This window comes from Sebastes fasciatus, chromosome 21 (assembly GCF_043250625.1).
Source record: "Sebastes fasciatus isolate fSebFas1 chromosome 21, fSebFas1.pri, whole genome shotgun sequence".
NCBI lineage: Eukaryota > Metazoa > Chordata > Actinopteri > Perciformes > Sebastidae > Sebastes > Sebastes fasciatus.
The window spans coordinates 11,321,089-11,347,512 of record NC_133815.1 but is presented as its reverse complement, the minus strand read 5'-3'; the positions used below and the strand labels follow the sequence as shown (position 1 = coordinate 11,347,512).

The 26,424-nt window shown below is 42.9% G+C and overlaps 1 protein-coding gene across 13 annotated transcripts in view; it reads left to right on the top strand.

Moving 5' to 3' along the window:
- The window catches only part of atp8a2 (ATPase phospholipid transporting 8A2), a 54,378-nt gene extending 28,691 nt beyond the window's left edge, over positions 1 to 25,687 (top strand). For all 13 annotated transcript variants that reach the window (XM_074622220.1, XM_074622221.1, XM_074622227.1 and 10 more), the window contains 13 exons: positions 3,768 to 3,940; positions 8,974 to 9,157; positions 10,304 to 10,414; positions 12,199 to 12,273; positions 12,699 to 12,821; positions 13,320 to 13,398; positions 13,537 to 13,598; positions 14,083 to 14,139; positions 16,748 to 16,855; positions 18,683 to 18,771; positions 18,971 to 19,075; positions 22,793 to 22,884; positions 24,136 to 25,687. In XM_074622220.1, the coding sequence (XP_074478321.1) occupies positions 3,768 to 3,940; positions 8,974 to 9,157; positions 10,304 to 10,414; positions 12,199 to 12,273; positions 12,699 to 12,821; positions 13,320 to 13,398; positions 13,537 to 13,598; positions 14,083 to 14,139; positions 16,748 to 16,855; positions 18,683 to 18,771; positions 18,971 to 19,075; positions 22,793 to 22,884; positions 24,136 to 24,230 (1,353 nt within the window). In that variant the 3' untranslated portion in view covers positions 24,231 to 25,687. The remainder of the gene's footprint in view (positions 1 to 3,767; positions 3,941 to 8,973; positions 9,158 to 10,303; positions 10,415 to 12,198; positions 12,274 to 12,698; positions 12,822 to 13,319; positions 13,399 to 13,536; positions 13,599 to 14,082; positions 14,140 to 16,747; positions 16,856 to 18,682; positions 18,772 to 18,970; positions 19,076 to 22,792; positions 22,885 to 24,135) is intronic.
- Positions 25,688 to 26,424: the final 737 nt, after the last annotated feature.

The following is a 26,424-nucleotide window of genomic DNA, read 5'->3' as shown; positions in this document are numbered from 1 at the left end:
GGCTTTCCCCATCCTCACTGTGCATTTATTTATATATATATATATATATATATATATATATATATATATATATATATATATATATATATAGATGTGTGTGTGTGTGTGTGTGTGTGTGTTTTATGGTAAAGTATGCAATGAGAGAAGGTGACCTGTGATATCTCAAACTGCCTCCATGCCCTTCCCATTTTGTGATCCAAATATAAACCTGATAAAATTCCACGCAGAAGGGCCTGTGAACATGGTTTACAAAGTGTGTGTGTGTGTGTGTGTGTTTCCGCCCGTTTCCGCCCTCTTTGAGCTCAGATGCACATGAAAAGTAAACATTTAGTTTGGAGCATAAAACTCCCTGCTAATGAGATCTGTCGTATTGCCTCTGGTGCAATCAAAGAATTTCTCCACTAAGGCCTCCAGAAATAGCGGGTAATTTAGCGTGAGAAAGAGGAAAGTTCCATCGTAATGGATTTCTCTTTGGTCTCATGTTTGTTCTCTTTGAGAATGTGTTAACAGATCATAGCGGACCTTTTTGTGAGCTGTTTCTTTTCATGTTAAGACGCCGTTCTTTCTCAGGAGGATACAGTTAGGTCTGGACTTGCTGCGCTTTAGTAAATGGTTGCCTGTTAGCTTTAAGATCTAACTAGTGTTTGAACCATGGATGTATGAAGAGAACTGGCTACAGCGTCGAAGGTGGGCTTTCGTTCATTCCTATGAAAGTTGCCCAGTGGCGCCTAAAGCCAAAATGGCTCGACTGCCGAGGGACAAAGAACCCGGATCATCCAGCGATCTTCCGCATCCATTGGGCCCATAGAGCAGGCGCACTAGTGTTTCCTTTAACTCCGCCTCCCAACCCTCGGTCCAGCCGCGGTCTCCGGCTCATTCACATGAACGCCGGAAGGGAAATAACTCTGAATTCGGCTATTACTGCATTTTACAACTTTTAGGACCACATGATTTAAATAAGGGCTATTCAAGTGTTCATACTGGTTAGTTGATTTACCTAAAAAAAAAATTATCTGCTGAGTTACAGATGTCTCTTTCCCAAAGTAAGTCTATGGGAAAAAGTATTTTTGGGCCCAATGGCATCACGTGACGGACACGGAAAATGTAGTACCGCCATTTGGCCATAAAGAAAAAAATTCGCTTCACAGCCCGGCGCTGCTCCTGTGGGCTTGGTTTGTACCTTAGTTACCTTTTTAATCCTCTATAGCTCCCTGCAGACTTAGCCTGGTTATTATCCTGGGTTATCTTAGCCGCCGCTAAAGCTTTGACTGGACCTGCTGTGACAAGTTGCTGTGTTGTATTAGCAACTCACTGCTAGGCTGGTGAACTGTTTGCATTAACTTGAGGATTAACCCATGTGTGTGATCCTCTCTCTTAGTGCCTTTTATGATGACATGGCTTCCAACTATTGTGAATTTCATTTGAAGCTGTCCCCCTCACACACTCGCTCATATCATGTTGGAAAGCGCTCCCATCAATCAAGCCCCCATGCAGAAAGTTGTGCAAGACTTGAAGCATCAACACCCACCGCTCCAAATATGTGTCATGTTCAGTGTTTTTATACAATCATTTTTCACTTGCGCGCTGTTTACTTTGTATTATGCTGCTGAGGCTTTTTTGTGTCCATTCCTCTGTGATGAGGTGAGGACAAGCAGGGAAAAAGAGGTTTTGTCAGATTCTCTCACACATGCACGACATGTACACACACACACACAACCCCTGTGCACTTACATGCAAACAGACACATGTTTTACTCCTCTGTAAAAACACATGCACATCACACACACACACACACACATAGACACTTTGAGTTTCAGGACTCTGACAACCTGTAATCTCCTTTAATCCTTTCATTATGTTTTTGTTTTCCTTTCCCCTGTTTGGGGGAAAAAGGTGAATGCAAACAGGAATTCCGGCGTACAAAGAAAAACACACAGCCTCAGGCTGAGAAAACAAGAGCAGGGAATTTTTTTGTGAGGAGGAGGGACACTTGTGTGCATGTGTGCATCGCTATTTGGCAAGAAGAAGAGAGGCCGCATTGTTCTTATGATTGTGTTGCGTGCGTGCGTGCGTGCCGTGTTGTCTCTTGCACATGCTGACCGGTGGACAGAGGGGTCATCTCTCTGCGGGTCACTGCACTCTCTCAGGTCTGATGGCCGCCAACAACCCGCTGTGAGAGACCGTGTAGATTCTTAACGGCGCCAAATTTTTCAAATGTTTTGTGTCTAGAGTTGGTATCTGATTGCCATGTGTTTAGTTAGATTGCCCGTGTTTCCACAAACAGTTCCTGTTATGGGGCGTTTCATTTTGCGTCATTCCTTGTTTATTATGTGTATAAGCTGAATTCCACATGTACAAAACTGTCCCAGGATAGACAGTTAGTGGAATATTTGCTACGGTATTGGAGAATACTTGATGGATAAAACATCTGCTGAGTGATTTGAATAGTCTTTAACCTGAATTCACCTGATGATCTCCTTAATAAAAAGTTATCTTAGAAACATTAAGTCAGAGCTGGAACCGTTAATTCCTGTCAACCGTATTTTTGCACTGTTCTTACATGTTTTAATGACAATTCATAATTGAAAGCTAAAAGTTGTTCCTTTTTATTTCTTATTGGATAGTCAACAGAACTTCTGTTTCACATTTAAAAGACACAGGTGGACCACACAAGGCAAATATGATACATATTGAACCATTTTAATGCTCTGTAACATCCCATGGAAATCATAATTTCAGTCAGTGGAAATGAAGAATTCAGGTGTGTGTGTGTGTGTGTGTGGGCCGGACTAGTAGCTTGTAGCGTGCCTTCTCCTCCACATGGAATTCATTACAACTCTGTGGGATGTTTATTTTCTCTATTAATCCCTGTTCCTCTATTATCAAGAGCTCCATCAAAACTGCCCCCAAACTACTCCCCTGCAGGCAAGCTGGCATTTATACACTTCCACTTTGCTTTTAGACATGAATGATGCATTTTACCCCCGCCACGCCATTTCCCCTTTTTCCTCTAGTTGTGTGTCTGTTGCATATTTCCTCCCACTGTGGCGTGTTGTTGCTTTGTGAAGTAAAGATTGCGGAGTTGATGTCATGGTTCAACTTGCCTCCAGGACCTTGTAGCATCAGCGTGTTGTGGTGATGTCTATAACAACTGTGAACTTCATGTTGGCATTCTTAATTGTTTAGTGTACACACAAGCAAATTCTTTCCCCAGATGAAAGCAGCCTGTGCAACCAGAGCATGTGTCTTCCATTTACTGCCACTGGTTTTGACCTTTCAACAGATTGTCTGTGTGTTTTGATGTGTGTGATTTGTATTTTCACCACTTTATGAGGCCACAACATCGCCACAAAAACATAAAACCTGCAAAATGAAAGGGCCGCTGTCAGATCGCACCAAAAAAATAGTTCCTTTCCGGGTGAGATTTAGAGTTATGATTGGTTTGGGTGCTGGTTAGGGTGCAGATTAGGATACTAGATTGTTGGTAATTAGTGGTGAGGTTCAGGGTTGGAAGTTAAGGTTTCACTAAACTAACAGTATTTCCGGATACATCCTATGAGCACTGATTTGTTTGTGTGTATGTTGCTCATTTGAACCAACTGTAGAAGAGATGTTTGAGATAAACATCAGTAAAAACATGTTGATGATGCGTGAAACTGTCTAACTGGTCTCTGAAGCTTAGTTTTGGGGGAATATCTTGTCAATCTTCCTTTTAAAGATTTAAGAAATACCCAAACCCTACTCTCTGTGTCTTTGTCTCCTTGCAGGCTACTCGTGCCACTCTGACAGCTCACTGTTCGTCCCTGGGAGACTCTCTGGGGAAGGAGAATGAGCTGGCGCTGATCATTGATGGTCAGACGCTGAAATATGCACTGTCCTTCGAGCTCCGCCAGGCCTTCCTTGACTTGGCGTTGTCCTGCAAGGCCGTCATCTGCTGCCGGTAGGGAAGCTGCATTCATCACACACATACACACAGACACAATCACATGCACATACATAAGCAAACTTTGCTTTATTACAAAATATCTGCATAGGTCTGGGAAGCCTGGAAATGTTTGGACAAAAATATTGAAATTTCAGTGCTTTACCTTGTCTGTGCTTAAATCTTCTTTGAAAATGGTTGCAAGATCTGAATCAAAATTAGTCATCAGTTCAGTTGATGATGTAATTAACAATGAAAAAGGAGCAATTTGTCTTGGTTGTCTATAATGGAATTTATGTACCACATTTTTGTAAATAAAAGGAGCATGAAATTTAAAAGTCCTACAAAAACACACAAACCGCATTAAAAAATGACAGTATGGACAAAGTTTACATCTTGTGACCGAAAAAATGAAACAAGGAAGTCTGCAAGAAGTCTAGACAAAGTCTGGAATTTTAATCTGTCAATAGGTCAAGTACCCTTTATTAGAAAATAATTAAGAGATACACAGGGTCATTGTACTGTTCTGGGAAAACCCCTATGCACAAAGAAAAAGAAGAGGTTGTCCGCATGCTCTCCAAAGTATCTTTTATTGCAACGTTTCAAATTACAATGTCTTTGTTAGGGAAACCCTTATTTGTTAGCTGTTTTTTGTCGCGCTCCTGTACCCAACTGGGGTTGGATATCTAACTTTTTTTTGCTTAAAACACTTAAAAAAGACGACATTGTTCTCTACCGGGGTGTCTTTTATTCTACTGACATGACAAAATGGTCTTCCTCAGGTAAAGATGAGGGTGTGAGCTGTAATGACAAAAGTAAGCCAATCGGCAACTGGAAGCACCTATAAAGAAAAAATGCACACAAACGCTTCAGAAAAGGATCCATTGAATCTCAGCATATACAGATTAATTCGCACTCTGCTGTGTGCATGATAAAGAGAGAGAGAGAGTATCAGCGTGCGTGTGCATGTGCAGGCCTGTATACCTGCGTGCGGGTTTGTAAAGGTTGTTGGTTGCACACGGTCAGCAAATGATGATAAAAGCCGGTCCCTCTGCACAGCAGGAGTAATGTAATACGCTACGCTGCATGGAAATGTCAAAGCCGTGACTCACTGGTGGCACCCCAGGAATGGGCACCAACACACACACACACACACACACACACACAGAGACAGACACAGACACACACACACACAGACATTGCCGTTATACATTTCTATTCATACAAAGTGCACTCTGTTCATACGATGTTTACTGCTCTTTCCCTTTTTTGGTCATGTTCCACTGGGCACCAGCTGTGATGTTTAACAAAAGAGTTTCCACTCGTCTTTTGTGTGTGTGTGTATGATCGTGTGTGTGTGCATGTGTGTGCAGCCAGGAGGGAAGTAATTGACTCTCCCTTGCATATCCAGGCCATATCCGGACTCAGGTCTCACAGGCCTTGCAAACAGCCTGCAGCTTCCTTTCCTCGATCCTTCACTCCATCCTGCTCTCTATGTGCACATCACTCCCTCCCCCCCTCCATATATCTCTGGCTACTCTGGTTAGGGCTGGGTATCGAACATCAAATGTCTGATTCATAGATAGTTCCTGTTATAAATCAAAATGTTGCCAGTTTTAGACGTGTGCAAAAGAGCCAAACTTCAGGTACTTAAGTGTAGAGGAGCGTAGTGGTATGTGAGGTTTGCTCTTTTGCATGTTTGAAGGTTTTTCAAGGCTTTCAACCCTTTTTTCTTCAGGAGCACCAGCATTACTTTGTTGAGTGCATCCCAAGATTTACCCATTGAGCAAAACGTCTTTTGGGATTTTAGATTGCGTTTAAAGGCCCAGACACACCAACCCGACATCAAAGAACTAGCAGCAATGAAGGCCGACTGTTGCGTCGCCTCACTCCGCCTTTGTCTTGGTTGACAAGTTGAGTTTGAACACACCGTAAAGACTGCAGCCGACAGCCAGTTAGCACGTACAGTACGATCTGCGCCTGCGTAAGATTCAACAAGCTGAATCGGCCAGAAAAACCTCAGACACGGGCAGACTGGAGCCGACTATATGGGACACACCGCAAAAACTAGGCCGACAGACGCTGGCCAACGGCCGACCGTCGGCTTGGCGTGTCAGGGCCTTTATATGAGCAGTTAATTCTTGTACAGCTGCTTGTGTTTAGACAATATTTAACATTTGAAAAATTTGGCTCCAAAAAGGGATTTGTAGACAAAAAAAGTTTATATTTATCAAATTATGAAATCAGGAAAAAACATTGACTCTGGAAGACATTTTTATTTTGTACTGTAGGTCAGTGGTTCCCAAACATTTTGTTGCTCACTCTTTAATTTGATTAAATAGAGACCCGATGAAATAAAATGATCCGCAGCTCGAGAAATTTGAAAAACAAATATTAGAGAAAAGTTTCAAGATTCCGTGGGAGGTCCCGACCTGCATGTTGGGAACCACCGCTGTAGGTGCTTCCTGTTGTGATTGTGGCACATTACATGTTAATAAGGTGCCTGAACGTAATGAGCTGTAGCTTTGACTTTTAAGACCCTCAAGTATCTCACCTACTGTATGTGTGTGATGTTTCACAGTTTGGGAATGTGTGCGTGCGTGCGTCGAACTCGTACGCATGGCTTCCTGACTTCACTGCGCGTTTGTTTACAGGAGGGCTTAGCGGCTGCTTATTTTCTGCTCAGTTCCACCGCGAAGAGCACTGGGAGCCTTTCATCTCTCCCAACGCCACTTTACACAATCCCAGACACTGTTAGCAGTGTTTAGAGGAAAGGTAGAGAGAGAGAGATAAAGAGAGATTTGTGGTCAGAGGCCAAGAGACGCACAGGCAGACACACTCACACACACTTCAGACGGAAGAATTGGAGAAAACAAAGAGCAGAGGTTGATCCCATCCTTCTGCGACGTCTACAGAGACCAAGACGCTCTGAGGTTTTCCCCTGTGGTGTGTGTGTGTGTTTGTGCTTGTGTGTAAATGTGTGTTTTTGCACACGCCTATGTATGAATGCCAAGCAGACCACCCAGCTCTGTGATTTCAGTCTGACCGGGACATGATCCTTCCTACATATTCATAGAAGATAGACCGTCTTTATGACCTGTGGGCTCCAGCCGGATGTGTGTGTGTGTGTGTGTGTGAAGAGTCATACATCTGCTCATGATCTCATTTTGTCGTCTTTATCAAAGCATCATGCTGCATTCTGTTTGCATGTGATGGGTCATGCAGCTGCACATAATTTGATTTTGTAGTATCATTATCTGAGCAGTGACGAACCCGGTGGGGAATTGAAGACGCCTGAGTTAGAGCCGTACTTAACACACACAGAGTCAATGGGAAAGTGACTCCTCCTCTTTCTAGGAACAGTTTGAAGTATTGTCCACACAATGGCCCAGTGTTGATACTCAAATTACTATCACCTAATACATCACTGAGGCTCAGGTAATTACTATAATCAGGGAAATGTAATGTAAATATTTAATGTCTGGATTTGAGTTAATCTCTAGAAGTGCAGCCAATAGGCAATTGGCCTACTGTACCTCCAAATGTGCATTTATGCCAAATAAATGTCACATTTTAAGGTACTGTAATATGTTTGTATCTGCACATAAGCCACTACAGTTGCAAGTCCCGTACTGTGGGAAATAAAACGTGTCTTGTTATACAAGTTTAATCCCAGTCCCAGTATCAGTTTTCTCCCACGTCTCCTCCTTTTGTAGATGTAATTGTTTTCACAGTACAGGTTGCAGGTAGTAAGAACTCACTTAAGTTGTAGACATGTGAATGACAGGCAGTAGGAACGCCTCCTCATACAAAGCATTGATGTTTTGAAATCAGAGATGAGGGCAAATTCCCTGTTATATCTCTCTAAAAAAAGATTCAAAGCTGAACTTTCGACTATACAAATAGTAAGGATAGTACACATATGCATGTGAGAACAGGATCATATAAATGTCTTAGTAGCTTGACAAAAAAGAAACGCCTCTTCTCCTGTCACTGCTTCAAAAATTGAACGGTGTGATTCGCGCAAGAAACGCCATTCACTGTTTCTAGGCAACAACAGTTGCAGCTGTTATCTCATTGGCTGCACTTTGAAAGGTCAGCGGTATCAGAGGTCAAAGTTGAAATAATTTGAACTTTGGTGGCAATTTTGAGCGGTGCGCCACGCCAAGGTTAGTGCTTCCGGCACCGCTCTCTCCAAAGGAAAACAACGGCACAGCCAGCGCAGAGCGATTTTTACCGCTGATCGTGTGGGTGGGCGGCTTTAGTTCTTAAAGTCTTCGGAAAAAATGGGAATTACATCATTTTCATGACAACTGGGTAAACTCCCTCTGCTGAGAAAGACCACGTGATACAATCAACAGCTCCAATCCTCACAATTTTTTCCATGGCAGGTGGTGGAAGAAATTAGGGATTGGTGGGAAAAAACACTTCCAAAAGCTTTTTTAGTAAAGCCAAGCAGAAAACCAATACAACAGAGGGCATCGGTTGGTGGTACATGGTACCATAAAATATAAAAGAATATTCACAGTACTTAAGTAAATGCACCGTAACACTTCACTGTCGTCTCTCAGTGACCCCCCGAGGGAAACGTCTGTAATCGAGCCTCCCTGGGTCCTTCATTGTCACTGAAGAGACAGAACCGGTTATGGACAGGAGGATCAGTGATACAGGTCAAGAGGGTGGAGTACTGCTGGAAGCTCCCTGTATGCAGACATGCATAAACCCACACCGCTGTAAGCACACACACATATATATAAACATCAAACAGGGGCTACCAAGAGTCTTATTAGCAGAACAGTGAATCATTGTTTCCTAATTCGTGATGAAGAGCAGCTAACAGAGCCCTGGCCAGCAGTGTGTGTGTGTGTGTGTGTGTGTGTTTCTGCCAGCCTCTCATCCATCTTTCTTTTTCCCTTTCGTCTATTCCCCACTCTTTATTTTTTCAGGCTTTATTCTTCTTTCCTAATTGCTGGCATCGTTGTTTTCTAAATGTACTTCTTGTTTTCTTTCTTTCTCACAGTATTCTTCTTCTCTTCTTATTGTTTCCGCAGAGTTTCTCCGCTGCAGAAGTCTGAGATTGTGGATATGGTGAAGAAACACGTGAAGGCCATCACGCTGGCGATAGGCGACGGCGCCAACGACGTGGGCATGATTCAGACGGCTCACGTCGGAGTGGGGATCAGTGGCAACGAGGGAATGCAGGCCACCAACTCTTCTGACTACTCCATAGCGCAGGTGGGATGCAGACATAACACGGAGACAGTCATTCATGCTCGGTCAGGGTCATACAGATATGTTACAGGCTTTATATGAACGTAGATAATGGATTCACGCTTGGTTGTCCACCCTGCTCGAGTGTCTTAAGGCAAGACACTGAATCCTTACCACTGCTCACTCTTCAGCTCATCCTGACCTTTGACCTCCCTGGAAGGGGGACAACTGAAAGGAGAATTTACTTACGGGGGTCACTCAAGTATATCATGTTATCAAGACAAACGAACGGCTCATAGCAAGTGTTAATATTCTTACAGTAAAAGAAAGAAGTCCAGAAGAAAATCAAAACATCTGTATGCTCTCAGCGGTGTCGGAAAGTTTCTTTTAACGGGCAGTTTTATACAAACTATTAAATAAATGGTAATTTTTCAGTGCTAAAATTTATTTAATGGTAAATTTTAAATATTCATCACTTGAAAAGAGTACTCGAGGCATTATCCTTTTTTCCCAAAGTTTTTGAAACAAATATAGTGTCCAACAGGACAGCTCATATCTCCCATTAGTGCTGAGAAGATTAGTTGATTATTTGATTTGTTGATTGACAGGAAATCAATTGACAATTTTGATAAATGCTTTATCATTTATAATTCATTTATTAATGAAGAATGTCAAACATTCTCTTGTGAATTAAATATTTTAGGATTTTACACTATTGGTCTGACAAAACAAGCTGCAGGAAATTGTGATTTTTTCACTATTTTCTAACTAAACAAATAATTGATTAATTGTAAAATATACCGTAGTTCCCAGTATCTGTGTGACCCATAATGACAACTCAATGAAAACGTGAAGGGGATAAAATGAACCGGGGGGTTCTCCTAATTACTGAGGAGTCTTATCTTTTCTGTTTCTATCTCACACAAACGCATTCTCTCACTTTCACTGTTTGAGTTGTTTATCTTTTAGCCTTTGGGCATCTTGCACAACTTATCTGTATCAGTGGACCTCCTCTTTGCCTCCCAGTCACATTCTTAATATTCTCTCTGTTCCCTTTCTATCTCAGATTTTCTTTTTAACTCCTTGTTTTTTCTTCTAATTATAGTAACAAGTCTCTCTCTCTCTCTCTCTCTCTCTCTCTCTCTCTCTCTCTCTCTCCTCTCTTGGTAGTTCTCCTACCTAGAGAAGCTGCTATTGGTCCACGGGGCGTGGAGCTACAACCGTGTCACCAAGTGCATCCTCTACTGTTTCTATAAGAATGTGGTCCTGTACATTATAGAGGTAGGAGCTTCACCACCACACCCTCTCTGTTTTACACACACACACACACACAGTAACGTTAACAGAGACGTTCTGCAGCTGTTTGTCGACACGGCTGACAGTGATGGACGAGGTGCCCTTCTGGTGTCTGCTTTCTGTCTCTTTTTGCACACATACACACACATGCACAGAAAAAAAACGTGTGTTAAGATCAGCAGTGACGAGACCTTGGGTCCAAGGGTCGACGGCTTTGAGTGTGTGTGTGTGTGTGAATGAGATGAAGGGGCAAACCGCAGCCCTGGCCTGCCTGTTATGAGGGGTATTTGTCAGCTGTGCTCCACCCCACTGTCTCACATTAAGGATGCCAGCAGGTGCAAGTCCTCATGGGAGCCTACTGTCCCGCTCACACCACCACTCTGTGCCCATGTATGTGTGTGTATCTGTGTATGTGTGGTTCCATGATTATCTCACATGATTGGCTCCCTGCAGGGCGCTCTAGGCCAAAGGTTAGAGACTGTCTCCGTCCACTTAGTGGAGACAGAATAAGGGGGATGGTTGAGTGTGTGTTTTTGCGTATCTGACCTCACCTCTAGGCTGTATGCTCCACTGTACGCCCCAGGAATGCCACAACTCCCACTAGCGGCCCCAAACATTTTCTCTATCTGCCCTCAGATCAGCCTACGTCTGCTCTGTGAGTGTGTGTGTGTGTGTGTGTGTATGAAGGCGTTAATGAAGGTTTCCCCTGGGTCAGAGAGTCATATTTAGACACTGTTTTCAGTAAATTTACTTCTATAAAATCAGAAAGTGGTTTCAGAGCCTGCTACAACCTGCATGAGGAATACATTATAAAACTTCTTGCCAGAAGACTTAATGGGGCTACAGGAAGTGCAACTACTATACTAGCATATGTCATATTTAAAAATCAATGCAACATTCCCAGATGAATCATTATGCTTTGGAGGAATTATTGTAAACAACCACCATCTATTTTGCCTCTCACTTCATCAGTATTGTTGTTAGCTCATGTGTTTCTAAAAAATGATGACCACGATTCCCATGAACCCCCACTGCTCTCTGTCATTATTTGTTTATTTTCTTCAAGGTGTTAACTGAAGGGTAAAACAATTTTTAGAACAATTTCTCTATTAGCCTTTTTATTTAGTTTTATTCCTTTTTTCATGTTTCCCTTGTTTAACCAGGTACAAGCATTAAAACATAATAAATACAAACAGCATAAACAGCTTAAGACAATTATCACACACTACAAAAAAGTGTAGACAATATCCAGTTATGAGTTTCCAAAACTTTCTAAAATGATGTAACACTACATTTCAAAACAGACACATTTACTATTTTCTACATCCTTGACTTGAATTTACCAACAAAAATTCACCCGTGTGGAAATTTAAAAAACAAAAGAAGACAAAAGAAAATTTGCTCTCTTCCTATTTTGTACAATATAGTGATTTTAAAATAAGTTCTGCTCCAGTTAAACTGTGATAGACCTTCATTCACATGCCTGAATCTTTCCTGATGAAGGTCTATCAACTGACACATCATGACTAAAACGAAAGTGAGTAAAAGTGACAGACAGAGTGCAGGATTTCAGGTTTCCTCTGGCACTATAAAGTACAAAATGTTCCACCGAAGTTATTTTATCGTGTCTTGTTCATATAATTTTGTAAACAGAGGCACACATTTGGCCATCTCTCTCTGCTGTTTCCACTATCAGTACCTCCCTAAGGCTGATTTACCCTCCACTATTGTTCCTCTCATCCCCTCTCATCCCTCTCTTTGTGCTCCAGCTCTGGTTCGCCTTTGTGAACGGGTTCTCTGGCCAGATCCTTTTTGAGCGCTGGTGTATAGGCCTCTACAACGTGGTGAGTAACCGCACTCACTCTCTCTCAAACTTTCTCACTCTTTCTCTCCCTCAGTCTCACCCCCTCCCTGTTTTACTAAGTTCACGTTAAGTGCCGACTCTCGCTCTTTACCTATCTCTCAATCAATCTCACTCTACATTGTCTTCTTATCTCTGCTCTTTCTGAATGCCAGAAGCGTTTGTATGCATGTGTGTGTGAGAGTTTTTTTCTATGTGTTTTGGTGACCGCTGTGTGTACTTACAGTATATGTCTGACTGCCGATGCCTTCAGGCTCCCCACTTTTAAAACATTGTGGAATTCCTTCTAATGCCGCTGTTGATATGAACGCTGATTGTCCAGCTAGTTGAAGTGTATGTGTATATGTAAACACGCTGCCCTGTCATTATGTATTTAATGGCTGTATGTGTATCTTGTGTGTGACGCAGATCTTTACTGCACTGCCTCCGTTCACTCTGGGGATATTCGATCGGCCGTGCAGCCAGCAGAACATGCTGCGTTTCCCACAGCTCTACCGAATCACCCAGAATGCCGAGGGCTTCAACACCAAGGTACATGCACACACACATTTACAGTCTGCATGCACCTACACACACAAACACACACACACACACACCATGTGCTGCATAAGCTAAGCGCTCTGCATTCGACTTGTTGTGCCTTGTGGCTCGTCTGTGGGATTGACGAGTGATGCCTGCTGTTTGTCTGGGACGCCAGCGAGTAAACAAGAGTGGCAAGGAGACTGGGATGTTTCCACGGCAACCTCTAATGAGATTCATAGGGCCAGAATAAGGAAGTCTTTCATTTTAGAGGGTACACTAGCAACCCAACCTACTGTATGTGTGGGAGTGTGTGTCAGTGTGTGTGTGTGTGTACAGTACAGGAGGGCACTTTTGATGGCAAGAACACAGTGGAAGTTGTGTGTTACTGTGAGGAATTGCTGTTTTTATGTGTGTGGGGGCATATATGTGCTTTGGCATTAGTCTTCACTGACTTGTTTCCCCCTCTTTCTCTCTTTCTTTCTTTCTGTCTCTCTTTCTGTCTTTCAGGTGTTTTGGGGTACCTGTATCAATGCACTGATTCATTCAATTATTCTCTTTTGGTTTCCACTAAAAATGTTAGAGCATGGTAAGTGACATGCCCGAATAACTCACCTACATTCTCATAATTCTGCCTGGTAACACGTTGTCATGAGGCATCTTTGTGTGTGTGTGTGTGTGTGTGTGTGTGTGTGTGTGTGTGTGTGTGTGTGTGTTTTCCCCACAGACTCTCCGTTCAGTGACGGTCAGGGAAATGACTACCTGTTTGTTGGAAATATGGTCTACACAGTAAGCATCTTACTTGTATTTTCGATGTGTTTATGCGTCTTTTTGTATATATTCCGTTTTTAATTTCTGTGTCTTTTGGCATGCAGATTTGGGCATTTTTTTTTGCACATGCTCAGTATTTGTGTACACACCAGCACTGTGCTGCTGCCTCAGCGCCGTTACGAGTCTCCAGTCAATCTAGTTTCGTCTAGCCAGCCTGTCTCCCCTCCACACTCGTCCATCTCTTCTCTCTACTCACTTCTCCTCCATCTCACACTCTCGCTATCATTTTACTCCCCACAGTCCCATGTGAATGTCAGTGTTTATATGTTGTGTTATGTGTGTGTGTAGACTACACAGGGCTGTGAGGGAGCATTTTAACACACATTGCTGAGTTTACTATATAACATTAATGTTTATTATCTCCACAGTCGCCAGTGATCTAATCCTGTTTCTGCTTTTTTTTATTTGCCCTCCCTCTCCCCTTGTGTGTGTGTGTGTGTAGTATGTGGTAGTTACAGTATGTCTGAAAGCTGGAATGGAGACCACCGCTTGGACCAGGGTAAGAACATTAACGCTCTAAAACTCCACACCACATGTGCTGTATTTTACTCAACCGTTAATAAATAAAAAGGAGGGGAGGCCCACTCTGTGAGGATTTCACATAACCCGGTCTAAATGCTCCATATTCAGGAAAGACATGGGAAAAGATGTGGTGTACCTTCATCTTGTGGTGGAGGTTTGCGGTTTCTTAAACAGCAGTTGCTTACGCCACCCAACCAGCTCACTTGTGACTGCATTTCCTTTCCATTGCTCCTGTTCAATATTTCAAACTTATCCACTTTAAAAAAAAAAAAACTCTTAAAAATGTCCAAATGTTAATAAATTAAGACTTCCGAATCATTCAAGTCAATCAAAGGCATTTACTGGGAAGCAGCTGCAAAAACTGTTTTAATATGCTTTAACAGATGAAACTTGCAAAGGAGAAAAACGGAGCAGAAAACAGCGAGATTACCATCTGTTAGAAGAAGAGTAAATACAGAAACATAAGAGCGAAACAGATTTCATTTTACATAGTTAACATGCAGCCCAGATGTCCTCGTTCCTTTCAAAGACTTCTCTATTCAAGTCATGAGAAATACATTTTTACACTCATCTATCATATATGTTTACTGTCAAAAGTTCAAACTTTATAGACTTTTCATATAACTTTCAGGGCATACTGCCTGCCCTACTTTCTATGGACACGCTTCTCACTTATAAACATCAAGGATGCGGGCACCACAATGTCACGGTAGCTTATGTATTGACATCCATGCAACTTGCTGGAAACCAGTAGAATTACTTTTTAAAGGTAAATATCATCCTCATGTTTCCACAATGTAGTTACTACACGCCACATGCTGCCATCTCTAGCTAGATAACTTTAAGCATGCAATCCATGGATGTATTAAGAGAACTGGATACAGCATTAGAGGCGGGCTCCCGTTCATTCCTCCTTCATGAGACTTGCTCACTGGCGCATGGAGCCAAAATGGCTCGACTGCCGAGTGACAAAGTACCCGGATCGTCCGGCGGTCTTCCGCATCTATTGGGCCCATAGAGTAGGCGCAGTAGCATTTCCTTTAACTCCACCTCCTAGCCATATGTCCAGCCACAGTCTGGGTCTCGTTCACATGAACGGAGGAAGGAAAATAACTCTGGATTCGGCTTTTAGTGCCTTTTACAACTTTTAGGACATAATGATTTAAATAAGGGCTATTCAAGTTTTCATACTGGGAGGTTGATTTACCTCAAAACAAATTATCCGCTGAGTTACAGACGTAACTAAGATGGCTTTTGCAGTTAATGAGAAATTACCTGTGTTGTGTCCCAGACCATCAACAGGCAGTATGGGTTAAAAGCACTGACACCGGAATCACACAAGTAATCTTAGCATGAATGAAACTCCTGCTATTTACTATCAAAATACATTAGATAATAGATATATGCCACTATGTGTCACTTTACCATTGTCATTTCACTTTTATTTACCTTTATATACTTTACATATTGTTTTACAAACTGTTACACCTCTGTATATATATTTTTAGTATTTTTATTATTACATACTACATTCCTGTCTACATCTCCGTATATATATTTTTAGTACCCCTCATTATTACATACTACAATCCTGTTAACACCTCTGTATATATAGTTTTAGTACTTCTCATTATTACATACTACGTTCCTGTTTACACCTCTGTGTACATATATTACTTCTCCTCATTCATATACATACTACATCCATTGCATTCAGTTTTCCCATCTGAAATACTGTCTTCCACAAAATTACGAATTTACATTTACATTACTATTTTATATTTACTTATGTGTATATTTAAGCCCTATATTTTAACTGCACTATTTTATGCCATTGATTATCATTTTGCTTTTACTTTACTTGTGAGATTTCCCCTTTTATATATACATATGTTATGAGCATAGTTGAAGGAACCTTATACCAAAGATTTTCATTGCCAATTACTGCTTTGGTGGAATTGAAGAACCTTGCACCTTGATATGCCATATGTGAAAAAATAATATCAAATGACTGCAGTGTGTACAGGCAAAACTTGAACTGGTGTACATGAACTTTGCCTCGGTAAAATACAGTAAAACAGTTAACAAAATTATGTTTTAAACAATGAAATATCTGAACAAAGATGAATTAAACAAAACCAAGAATCGGAGTATTTGGTTCAAATCTTTTGGAGCAAAGTCAGCAGAGGTGGATGTAGACTAGGACAACAGTAGCTCAGGCGACATGATTTGGCTCCTTTCTACTGTTGGAGAGGGGGAGAGAGAGAGAGAGAGATTGGCAGGACGGACAGAAGGGCGCTGACACTTTTGTCCGTTCAGCTGTCCGCACAACAGCCTGGCAGTAATGAAGCAGGGTCCCACTGGAATTCACACAGTGTCCCGTTTCAGCGGATCACAGAGAGTAGGACGAAGATATGGGAAGGAGTGAGGGAAAGGTTGTGTATATTCGGATGAGCTGTATGTAAACTATTTGACCTCATGCTGTCTTTCTTATCCATCTCTTAATCCCCATCCTCTGCTGCGCTCCATCCCATTGGCTCCTCTTTTTATTTGCCTTCCTCCTTCCTCTGTCTCTCTCTCTCTAGTTTTCCCACCTGGCGGTTTGGGGAAGCATGTTACTCTGGATGGTCTTCTTCGGTGTCTACTCTGCCATCTGGCCCACCATCCCCATCGCCCCCGACATGCAGGGCCAGGCAAGTCCCTCTCCATAAACACGTGTCACTCATTTCAGTACCAGGGGGTTAAAATAGCCCTTCCCTCTACATCTCTTTCCTGCAACCTCCATCACCTGCCCCTCCCTTGTTCTTGGTTGCCAATACATGGCGCCTACGAGACTCACCTCTTGGGTGTTCTGCATCGGCACTGCTGGAGCCCCGGGGGAGATTTATGCCTCGCCAGCCCCTCTCACCAGGCTTCCTGCACCTGCTGCGTGTCACCCGAGCTCCGGTTTTTTACTGCCCTCTGTAGAGGTGTTGACTCAAGAGGGTGGGCTGCTGCTGCTGGTGGTGATGCGGATCCAGTGGGGGTGAGAAGAGCGTACGCGGGGACCCCTTGATTGAGAGACTCATTTTAGAGTTCGGGGATCAGGCGGGGGTGAGGTGAGGTGCCCCACTGAGTGGGTAGAGAGTCTCGGGAGGGGAAGGGAAGGGAATAGGGCCGTCTAAACTCCCCTCAGCCCATTAATTCAATTTGTGTCAGAAATCAGGAATGCGGTTGAATATCTGTGCAGCTGCTCAGTCTAACTGGGGAATGGTCAGAGACACTCAGCCACCGCCCCCCCCCCCAACCCTCCATCGTCCCCCCTAACTACCCTATTACCTCTCTTATTTCCCCTGCTCCCGCTATCTATATTTCCATCTGTCCATGGGGGACAGGGGATGGGAAAGAGCTGTATATTTTTCTGCTCAGAATAACTGCGGGAGTGAATGTGAGAGTTAATGTGCTATGTGTGTCCAGCTATGTGTGATTTGTGTTGATTTTAAAGCGGTGGAGACCAACAGTCTGTTTCTATGGATATAACAAAGCAGAGAAAATCATTTAGCGTTCCCTCCATCCTCTGAGCGTATGAAGACCATGTGATCTAATGTGTGTCCAGTGCTGTAAAAATGTGTGTAGGTGTTTGTCACACACAGAAAAGACATATAGAGTATGTGCGAGTCCAGTCGGATCAACTACGACTTGGTTGTGTTTCCAGCTGCTGCAGAGGGTATTTCCTAATGGTTGTCCGATTCATTTTCCCCCGTTTCCTCTCCCTCTGGGAACCAAATTATCTCTACATCTCTGGATCCAAACACAGGACACAGGAAACACACGATATGGGCAATAAAGTAGTAGAAGTTAAGGGATGTTATGGCGCATAAAGTGTTTGTGACTGTTGACTGAATCACCTAGAGACAAAGACTTGGAGCTTGTGAAACACCACAGAGCTCTTACAGATAATTTGAGGAGGAGATATTGGGTAATAAAGGGGAAAATTGAGGGATTTGCAGAAACAGGCGAGGACAGGCAGCAGAAGATACAAAGACTAATAATGAAAGAAAGTTGTGAAAGAGTAAGATTGGAGGGAGCCACAGGAGAAAGAGATGTGTAGGAGTAAGAGGCACGGAGACAGACAGACGGACAAATTGAGACAGTGGTTAGATGCATGATTAATCCCTGGAGACGGACTGAGGATGAGGGTCAAAGGTCTATGAGGCTGTTTGCAGCTGGACTGCAGAGACAAGTAGGGGGGGATCTGTGGTTACTCCCTAGCATTTTTACCTTTTAGCATCATAGAAAAACTGTATTGAAGTTGTGGGAATGTGGTGTAGATACTTGGTGTTAGAAAGCTGTTAAATATGTTTGGCTAACATTGCTGGTATTCAACTGCTGTGAATGGCTTTCAATGTGTTTTGTCTCACACTCCTCTGTGCCCTTTCCACATGTGTTTCTCTGCGCTCGTTGCAGAGAAAAATGACTTAATACTCAATTTGAATTAATATACGAACGAAATAAATGGAGCCTGTGTGTTGTCATTGCAGGCTGGCAAGGTGATGCAGTGCTGGCACTTCTGGTTGGGCCTGATCCTGGTGCCTACTGCGTGTTTACTCAAAGACTTCGCTTGGACCTCGTAAGTAGAACACATTTAATATAAATACATGGGAAATCCATACAGAGACTATTTAACTTAGCCGAGGCGTTTACATAACCCACATTGAGTCTATGTCAACACTTACGCACATTTTATATTATGAATCACATATGTCTGCGAAGTAAAACACACTCAAACTTTCCTTCATGGGTCTGATGAGCTTATTTCTGCTTTGCAGCACACGTCGGTCTGTGAGGAAGTCTCTTCTAGAGGAGGTGCAGGAGTTGGAGGCTCGGGCCGTAGACCCAGGGGCAGCTGTACTAAGGGATGCCAGCGGCCGCAGGTATATACAGTAAAAGCATCATGGGATCTTGCATACATTCATATTGAGTTTTATTTGTCCATCAATCAGTTCATTCTGTTGATTTGTTTTACTTTTACATTTGTTTTAGGATTTTTTTATGATGATTTTATGCAAGAACAATCCATTATTATTTATATTTACACTCTATGTACATGTGCAGATTCACTGTACAACTGTTATATTCTCACAGGCCACTTTTTTGGGTACACCTGTAGATTCAATACAACAGTGCAGCCGTAATCTCTACCTTTACAAAGATAATAGTGATCAGTTTTGATTGACACTGTCAGAGAAGTATTCATTTGATTTAACCATATGTTTGTTATTGAGGCTGTAGTTTGCAGTGGTGTTGAACTGGACTGCATTATATTCAGAGGAGTTTTTAATGTTTTGCCCAATCCATTTACAAACTATTAGGGATGTAAATCACTAGTTTCATCACAAGGTATTATATCAATTATTTGGACAACAATACGATATTTGCCGATATCACAAAATCTGCCACGATACGATTTTGATTTGATTCAATTCAGGGGCCTGCAATCGATGCGAGACAGTATATGATATGCCCATTTAACATTTAATCAGTTACATTTATATCAAAAACCACTTCAAAATAAAAGCGTATCTTAAAGATGATATGTATCGACCAACTACGAACCTCAATAATAAACATATTGTTGAATATCATCTCCGAAGGTTTGAACAAAAACTGGTCATTCTGAGCTTCGTAAAGGAAGAATATGTGGCAGAGCTGTTGTATCGGGTTGCATTAAATTGTATAGGTGTACCTATTAAAGTGGCCAGGGAGTGTATGTTTCTGTATGTGTGAAAATAAATGGCATTTCCAACTCCCCGGTGGCAGCGTCCACAGGGCCGCAGCCAAGGCTGAGGTCCCGTAGAGCCAGAGCTGTCACATGGTGCTCACAGAGGTAGTTTCTGGGTTTGCACTGTCCCGCTGTGTGAACTGTGACCTCCAATGACCTGTGTGACCTACTGCAAGCTACTTTGGAGTGACCCTCGCTTGTTTTCCATTAACTTAAGGTCACACCTCTCTCTGTTTTATCTTTCAATCACTCGTTCCCCTTTGAATCATTTTAAAATTTAATTTCTCTCCGTATGTCCATTTTTTCCATTCCTCCATCTGTGGATTGCTTCATAGGTGGATCAATTTGAACTGCTGTACAGACCTGGTGTGTCTTCTCGATTCGTCTGTAGTTGTCTCTCTGTGATTTAGTCGTGTGGTGTCACTAGAGCTGTGTTAGAAACAACTGTATTGTTTAGCTTGTGGGGACATTTGTCTAAGTTATAGATACAGTATGGATTTAGGATTGTTGAGGGTTGACTGCTAGCAGTTGTGGAAAGTAACAAAGTACATTTACTAAAGTACAATTTTAGGGTACGTTACTTGAGTATTTCCATTTTTATGCTGCTTTATACTTCAATTTCACAACATTTCAGAGGGAAACATTGTTCTTTTTTGCTTCACTACATTTATTTGACAGCTTTATTTAACTTTCAGGATCAGATTTCAGATACAAAACATACTAAACAACAACTACCCAATAGCAAGTAGTTCAAATTAGCCCCACCTCAACCAGTTACAACAGTAAAAGGCACTGTATATGTGTATATGTCAGTAATGACAATCAAATAATACAATATATATAAGAATTTCCCATTCTGCATAATGAGTGCCTTTACTTTTCTAAGTTAAAAGGGATAGATGTAAGAATCAGAAATTGCTTGTTAACACCTGTGGCTATTAAATCAACGTCATCAGCATCCTGTTGCTCGCGCTTGTGCTCGCACTAAGAAGAACCGAGCGAGCATCGGTCAAAACAGTGAGGCGACACACGCGAGATTGACAGGCATCATGTTGATCAACGTTAGCAACATAAGCCTGCTAAAACCACAGTATCACTATGTATTTCACATGCTTGGCAGTAATGTTAGCTCACCTGTCCAATAGGAATTTTGCCAGGTCGGCGTCTGTTTTGATACCCAAAACCAAACGAAGATCCCTCCTTGAATCAGAGGCCCAGCCGATGTCGATCCTAGTTTTTACCCCCCCCCCAAGAGAGTTGTATAATATTCTGGTTAGTATGACTAACTGTAATAAAGAGTCAGATGTGAGTGAGTCACCAAGACAAGCTGCTTTCTCAGAACAGCTTGGTGCCATCTGAGGTATGTCTTAAACTGCTCCTCCTGACCCCGATGCAAGGCCCCGTCCTGGACTGACCTTGCTTTAAACCCAGAAAAACAGGACTGGGTCCTTTCTCCGTTTAGAATAAGAGAAGTAAAGTAGCGGTGCGCTGAGAGGCAATGGAGCAAAAGTGAAAAGAGCACATCTGTGTTTGTAGTTCCTGGGGAGGTCCTGGGGTAGGCATGGGAAGGGGGTGGAAAGGTAGAGTACAGGGGCGTCTCCGGGGAGGAGTTCAAACGAAGCACATCCTTGGGCCTTTTTTGAATCAGAGGTTAGCCAGAAAGAAACATTACAGAAGGACAACTTGAGGTGCACTCATGCATGAGCCTTTCATTTATTTGTCCAGCCACCATGTAGTCTTTTATCATTCAGTCAGTGCGGTCATCTATCTAACAGACTTTCATTTTTTTTGGCCAAAACCTTATTGAGCAAACTTCAGAGCCTCTCTGTTTTTTTTTCTTCTCTTTTTTTGACAAACACTCTAGTGAAGGTTCCCAACCGTCACATACAGTATTAAGAGTTTCCTAACTGCCTGATCCAAATCTAAACCTTGGGAAGGCTGGCTCTAGTCCATAGCTGCTCCGTTGATCATCAAAAGTGCCAAGGAAACTCCTCTTGTGTGAATTTAATGCTCCATTGGCAGATAACATGAAGAAAAGTGTAATCTTTCAAATGAAATTGGCAAAAAGTGACTTTTTGATGTGGCAATCACCGAGAGTGGCGTCCTTGCATTTTCCATCCAGCGCCTCCGCCTAATGACTTTACTGGCTGTAATGACGGTGATGAGAGTGGAGAGAGGTATCGGACTAAATAAGTGTGTGCATGCATCTGTGTGCATGCCTGCATTTGTGTGCAATATCTGGAAAGGGCTTAGTTATTTTTGGTCACAGGAGGAGAGGAGCCGTGACGGCGTGTGGTCCACGAACAGAGGATCCAGTCTTCTTCTTGGAAAGGGGGAGAAGGAGAGAGGAGTGGGGGGGCCGAGGAATAGTTTACTGTGGATGTCCTGTTACCCTGCAGCCAGTTTATGACTTTCTGTTGGAGCTAAATTGCATGTCAGAAGCAGTCAGTATCCAATCCACTTCGTACCAACGTTCTGGTTTTAAATCCACTTAGATTTTGTTTGCTCGTTGATCTGTGTGTTTCTCTGTTGAACCGTGAAGGAGATATGTACGTTTGGCTTATATCCTTTTGCTCAAGGACAGTTGAAGGTTGAAAGACTGTCTTTAATCATCCTGCTGCCTTAAAGCTGTGGGTAGTTAAGACATTATATTTCAACATGTCTCAAAAAGAAGCTAAACCTGCCACTGCTCATAACTGAAAGCAAAAAGAAAAAGACAAAAGCATTGAGAAATCTGTACATTCCCAGTAGCTAGTGACGGTGTTGTGCAGTGGTGTAAGTAGTGAAGAGTCTCTTTTTAATTACGGATTATTAAGTGGTTATGTGCCGTCACTGTGGAGTAACTGATCTCTCTTTCCTTTCTCTGCAGTCTAAACGAACGGGCCCATCTGCTGACAAGAGTCTTTAGGAAAGCGCCTTCAAGCGTGGGACGCTCAAACTCGGTGCAGCAGACTGTGTCACGTGAGTGTCCTTTCCAAACACACATACTGTAACGTTATCAAAGTCCTGCTTCATTACAGGCCTTATGAGAGAGAATTGTGTTTCAGTCTCATTACATGAAATAAAGTCTTAAAAACTAGGGCTGTCAAAGTTAACGCGATAATAACGCTTTATAATTATATAATAACGGCACTAATTTCTTTAACACATTAGCGCAACTTGTGATTTTTAGGTCGTAGCGGGCTCAATTTTAAAGCTAGTGTGAAGATACTGGCATCATATGAAACTACAAAACCTAAAGAATCCATTGGAATCTTAATTTGTGCTACATTTTGGCGAGGAAACTGTAATGGCCATATTCAAAGGGGTCCCTTGACCTCTGACCTCAAGATATGTGAATGAAAATGGGTTCAATGGGTACCAACGAGTCTCCCCTTTACAGACATGCCCACTTTATGATAATCACATACAGTGTGGTGCAAGTCAAAGTCAAGTCAGCACACTGACAGCTGTTGTTGCCTGTTGGGCTTGAGTTTGCCATGTTATGATTTGAGCATATTTTTTATGCTAAATGCAGTACCTGTGAGGGTTTCTGGACAATGTTTGTCATTGTTTTGTGTTGTTAATTGATTTCCAATAATAAATATATACATAAATTGGCATAAAGCAAGCATATTTGTCCACTCCCAAGTTGATAAGAGTATTAAAAACTTGACAAATCTCCCTTTGAGGTACATTTTGAGCAGATAACAAATGTGTGATTAGTCGCGATTAACTATGGACAATCATCCGATTAATCGCAATTAAATATTTTTATCGATTATTAGCCCTATAGCCCTATTAAAAACATTATTTTGCTTCATATTCTGCCAATATAAACTTGAGGCTGTCCGATTTTGTTTGGTGCGTTTGATTTGTTTATTTATTTATGTATTTATTAAGGGTGTCATTTGAAAATCTGGCAAACAATGCAGAGAGTAAATGAGGAGAGTAGCCCAGAAACAACAAATCGATTCCCAGTATTCAGACAATATTTGGCTGGGAAAACATACACTGAGTTAGCCAATCCAATATAACAGTCCTATAATGAATGCCACATTTGTGAAACTTGATTCAACTTTATGGTCATTTTTGAGGCAGTGGTTTGTCTGCACACAAACACATTAAGTACAAAAGTACAGTGCTGTCGTACTGCACTGTAATACATCACACAGGTGTTTCTGTTTTTCCAATCACAACCCAACACCTCCCTCCTCTTGTCTCTGTCTGCAGATGGCTATGCCTTCTCTCAAGAGGAGCACGGCGTGGTGTCCCAATCCCAGGTAGTGCGCTCCTACGACACCACCCGCGAACGCCCCAGCCTCTAGCCCCGCCCCTGACCAAGGCTTCGGCTCACCGTAGCAACGGTTATCAAGGTGACAGCGGAGACAGACTTAACGTGACACCCCCTCACGCCGGGTGACCGACCCCTGCTGTGGCCTTACTGGAACTATGACCTGACCCCTCGCCGAGGGAGGGGGGTCACGGTCGGGCGTGGAGGCCGTCGCTGGCGCATAGAGGACTGACTTGAGAGAAGGGACCAGGCTGGCTTTATGAGGAAAAAAAAAAACATTCTCCAAACTCAAACAAGCTGCACAGGCATGAGCAATCATATTCACGCACAGACATGACGAGTCAAACTCAGAGACTGCTGCTCATATCTGTATACCCCACAGACTGGGTTTGCTTCGTGCCACTGTGTGTTTATCTGTGTGTGTGTGTGTGCGTGCGTGTGTGTGCGCATTCCCGTGCGCCTGTATCTGCCTGTGCATGTATGTCTGCACGCATCGGCGCTCCCGTGTTTGTGTGCATGTGTGTGTCGGCCCCGCGTGCGTTCGCTTCCACGGTTCTCTCTTCTCTCTCCCGTGAGGTGGGTTTCGCTCGTCTGTCATCACATGCCGACGCGGGAGGGGAGTGGGACGTCAAAATAAACACACGCACACACGCACTGATGAATTCCTTAAAAAAGGGAAGTAGGGAGGGAGGGAAAGCAAAGAGCAAGCAAAGAGCGAGGACCGCCGCAGCACTGAACCCCAGCTACAGGCCCCCCCCGTCCCATTGCAGCACCAAGCCTCACTGCCAAACACCACAGAGACGCCACTGAGGCAGAACACTCACGCCAAACTGGACCACCACCCTGCTGCAACCCCGCCCACCCCTCCCACCCCACCGGGACGTCCTCTTGCTTATCTCTCCTTCATGTCTTCCCTCCTATCTCTCCATCTCCTAGCCGCTCCGCAGCCTCCACGTCTCTCCTCCTCTCACACATCTCCTCGTCTTGGCCAGTTTTAAAACCCCACTTTGTTTCCTGTTGTTTCTGACTGCTCCTGTGATTCCTGATGCCACCTCCCGAGCATCGTCAGCTGACACAGAAGCCCGGCAATAGAGCTTCCTTCCAGTTTATTTGGATTTCCATTCTTAACTGGACTCTTTCTTTTTTTTTTTTATTATTATCATTAAAGTGTTTTGTGTTTATATATTTTTTTTTTCTCTTTTCATTAATGCCTGTTTTTGTACTCATATGTGGAGACACACGTCTTAGAGGGAATATTTTACTTGAACTAGCGCTAATAGGCATCCAAACAGAAGGGATCTGATTGAGACACTTGTGTTATTCTGGCTCTGGGATTGGTCTGAATGTAGAGTCCATTGTGTGTGTGTGTGTGTGTGTGTGTGTGTGTGTGCTCTGTGTTGAGGACACTCTGGTTCAGGAATGCAAGAGTGAAAGGGTGGGAGAGAGGGGGGGTTGTCCATCCGAGTCCTAATCATTAAATCTAATCAATCCATGGCCTGACTAAATGTCTCCGTCTCTTGACTGTCTACTCGTGTTTTCAATCTGTGGCTACGGGGTAGTAGGAGGAGTTTACATTGTGTGCTTAAAATGGATCAAAAGGCATGGATGATTTCATACATTACTAGAATCAAACCTGTCCCACGCTCCCTCTTGAAGCTCAGGAGAGAGTCAGTGTAGACAGGCCATTAGAGGATTAATACACCCCCCCAGCCCCTGGACAACGGAGCCCAACTGCCTTTCCCACCCACCTTCCTGGATGTGTCCCAGCCCAAACCGACTACAGCTGCTCCAGTATGGAGAATCCATCGAGCCGAGCAGGAGCCAAAGAGCCATTTATGCTTTTCAACTCCTCCCCAGTGACTCCCTCAACGGCCCCGCTCCGCTTTCCACATTACTGTAGTTTCTGCCAAGACTACACCTCCACACCACACGTCATAGTTTTTAAACTGCCCATTGTTGCGGTTTATTGTGAGTCGGGGTGATGTGACGGGTATTGGGTCTATCCACTATGGGTGGTAGAGCTGTCTGTGAATGTGTGTAATTAGTGTTTCTAATAGCTTAACCATCAGTGTGTTTGTGTTTCAAGGGGATTAAGATGTGAGACAGTTGTTTGTGTGAAACCCATTCACCTCAGATTTGTTTCTTACCAAGTTTCCAAGCATGTAAATCTCACTTATGCAGAGGAGCAATGGCAACAAAGCATAGCTTGATATGTTTATGACAGTAGA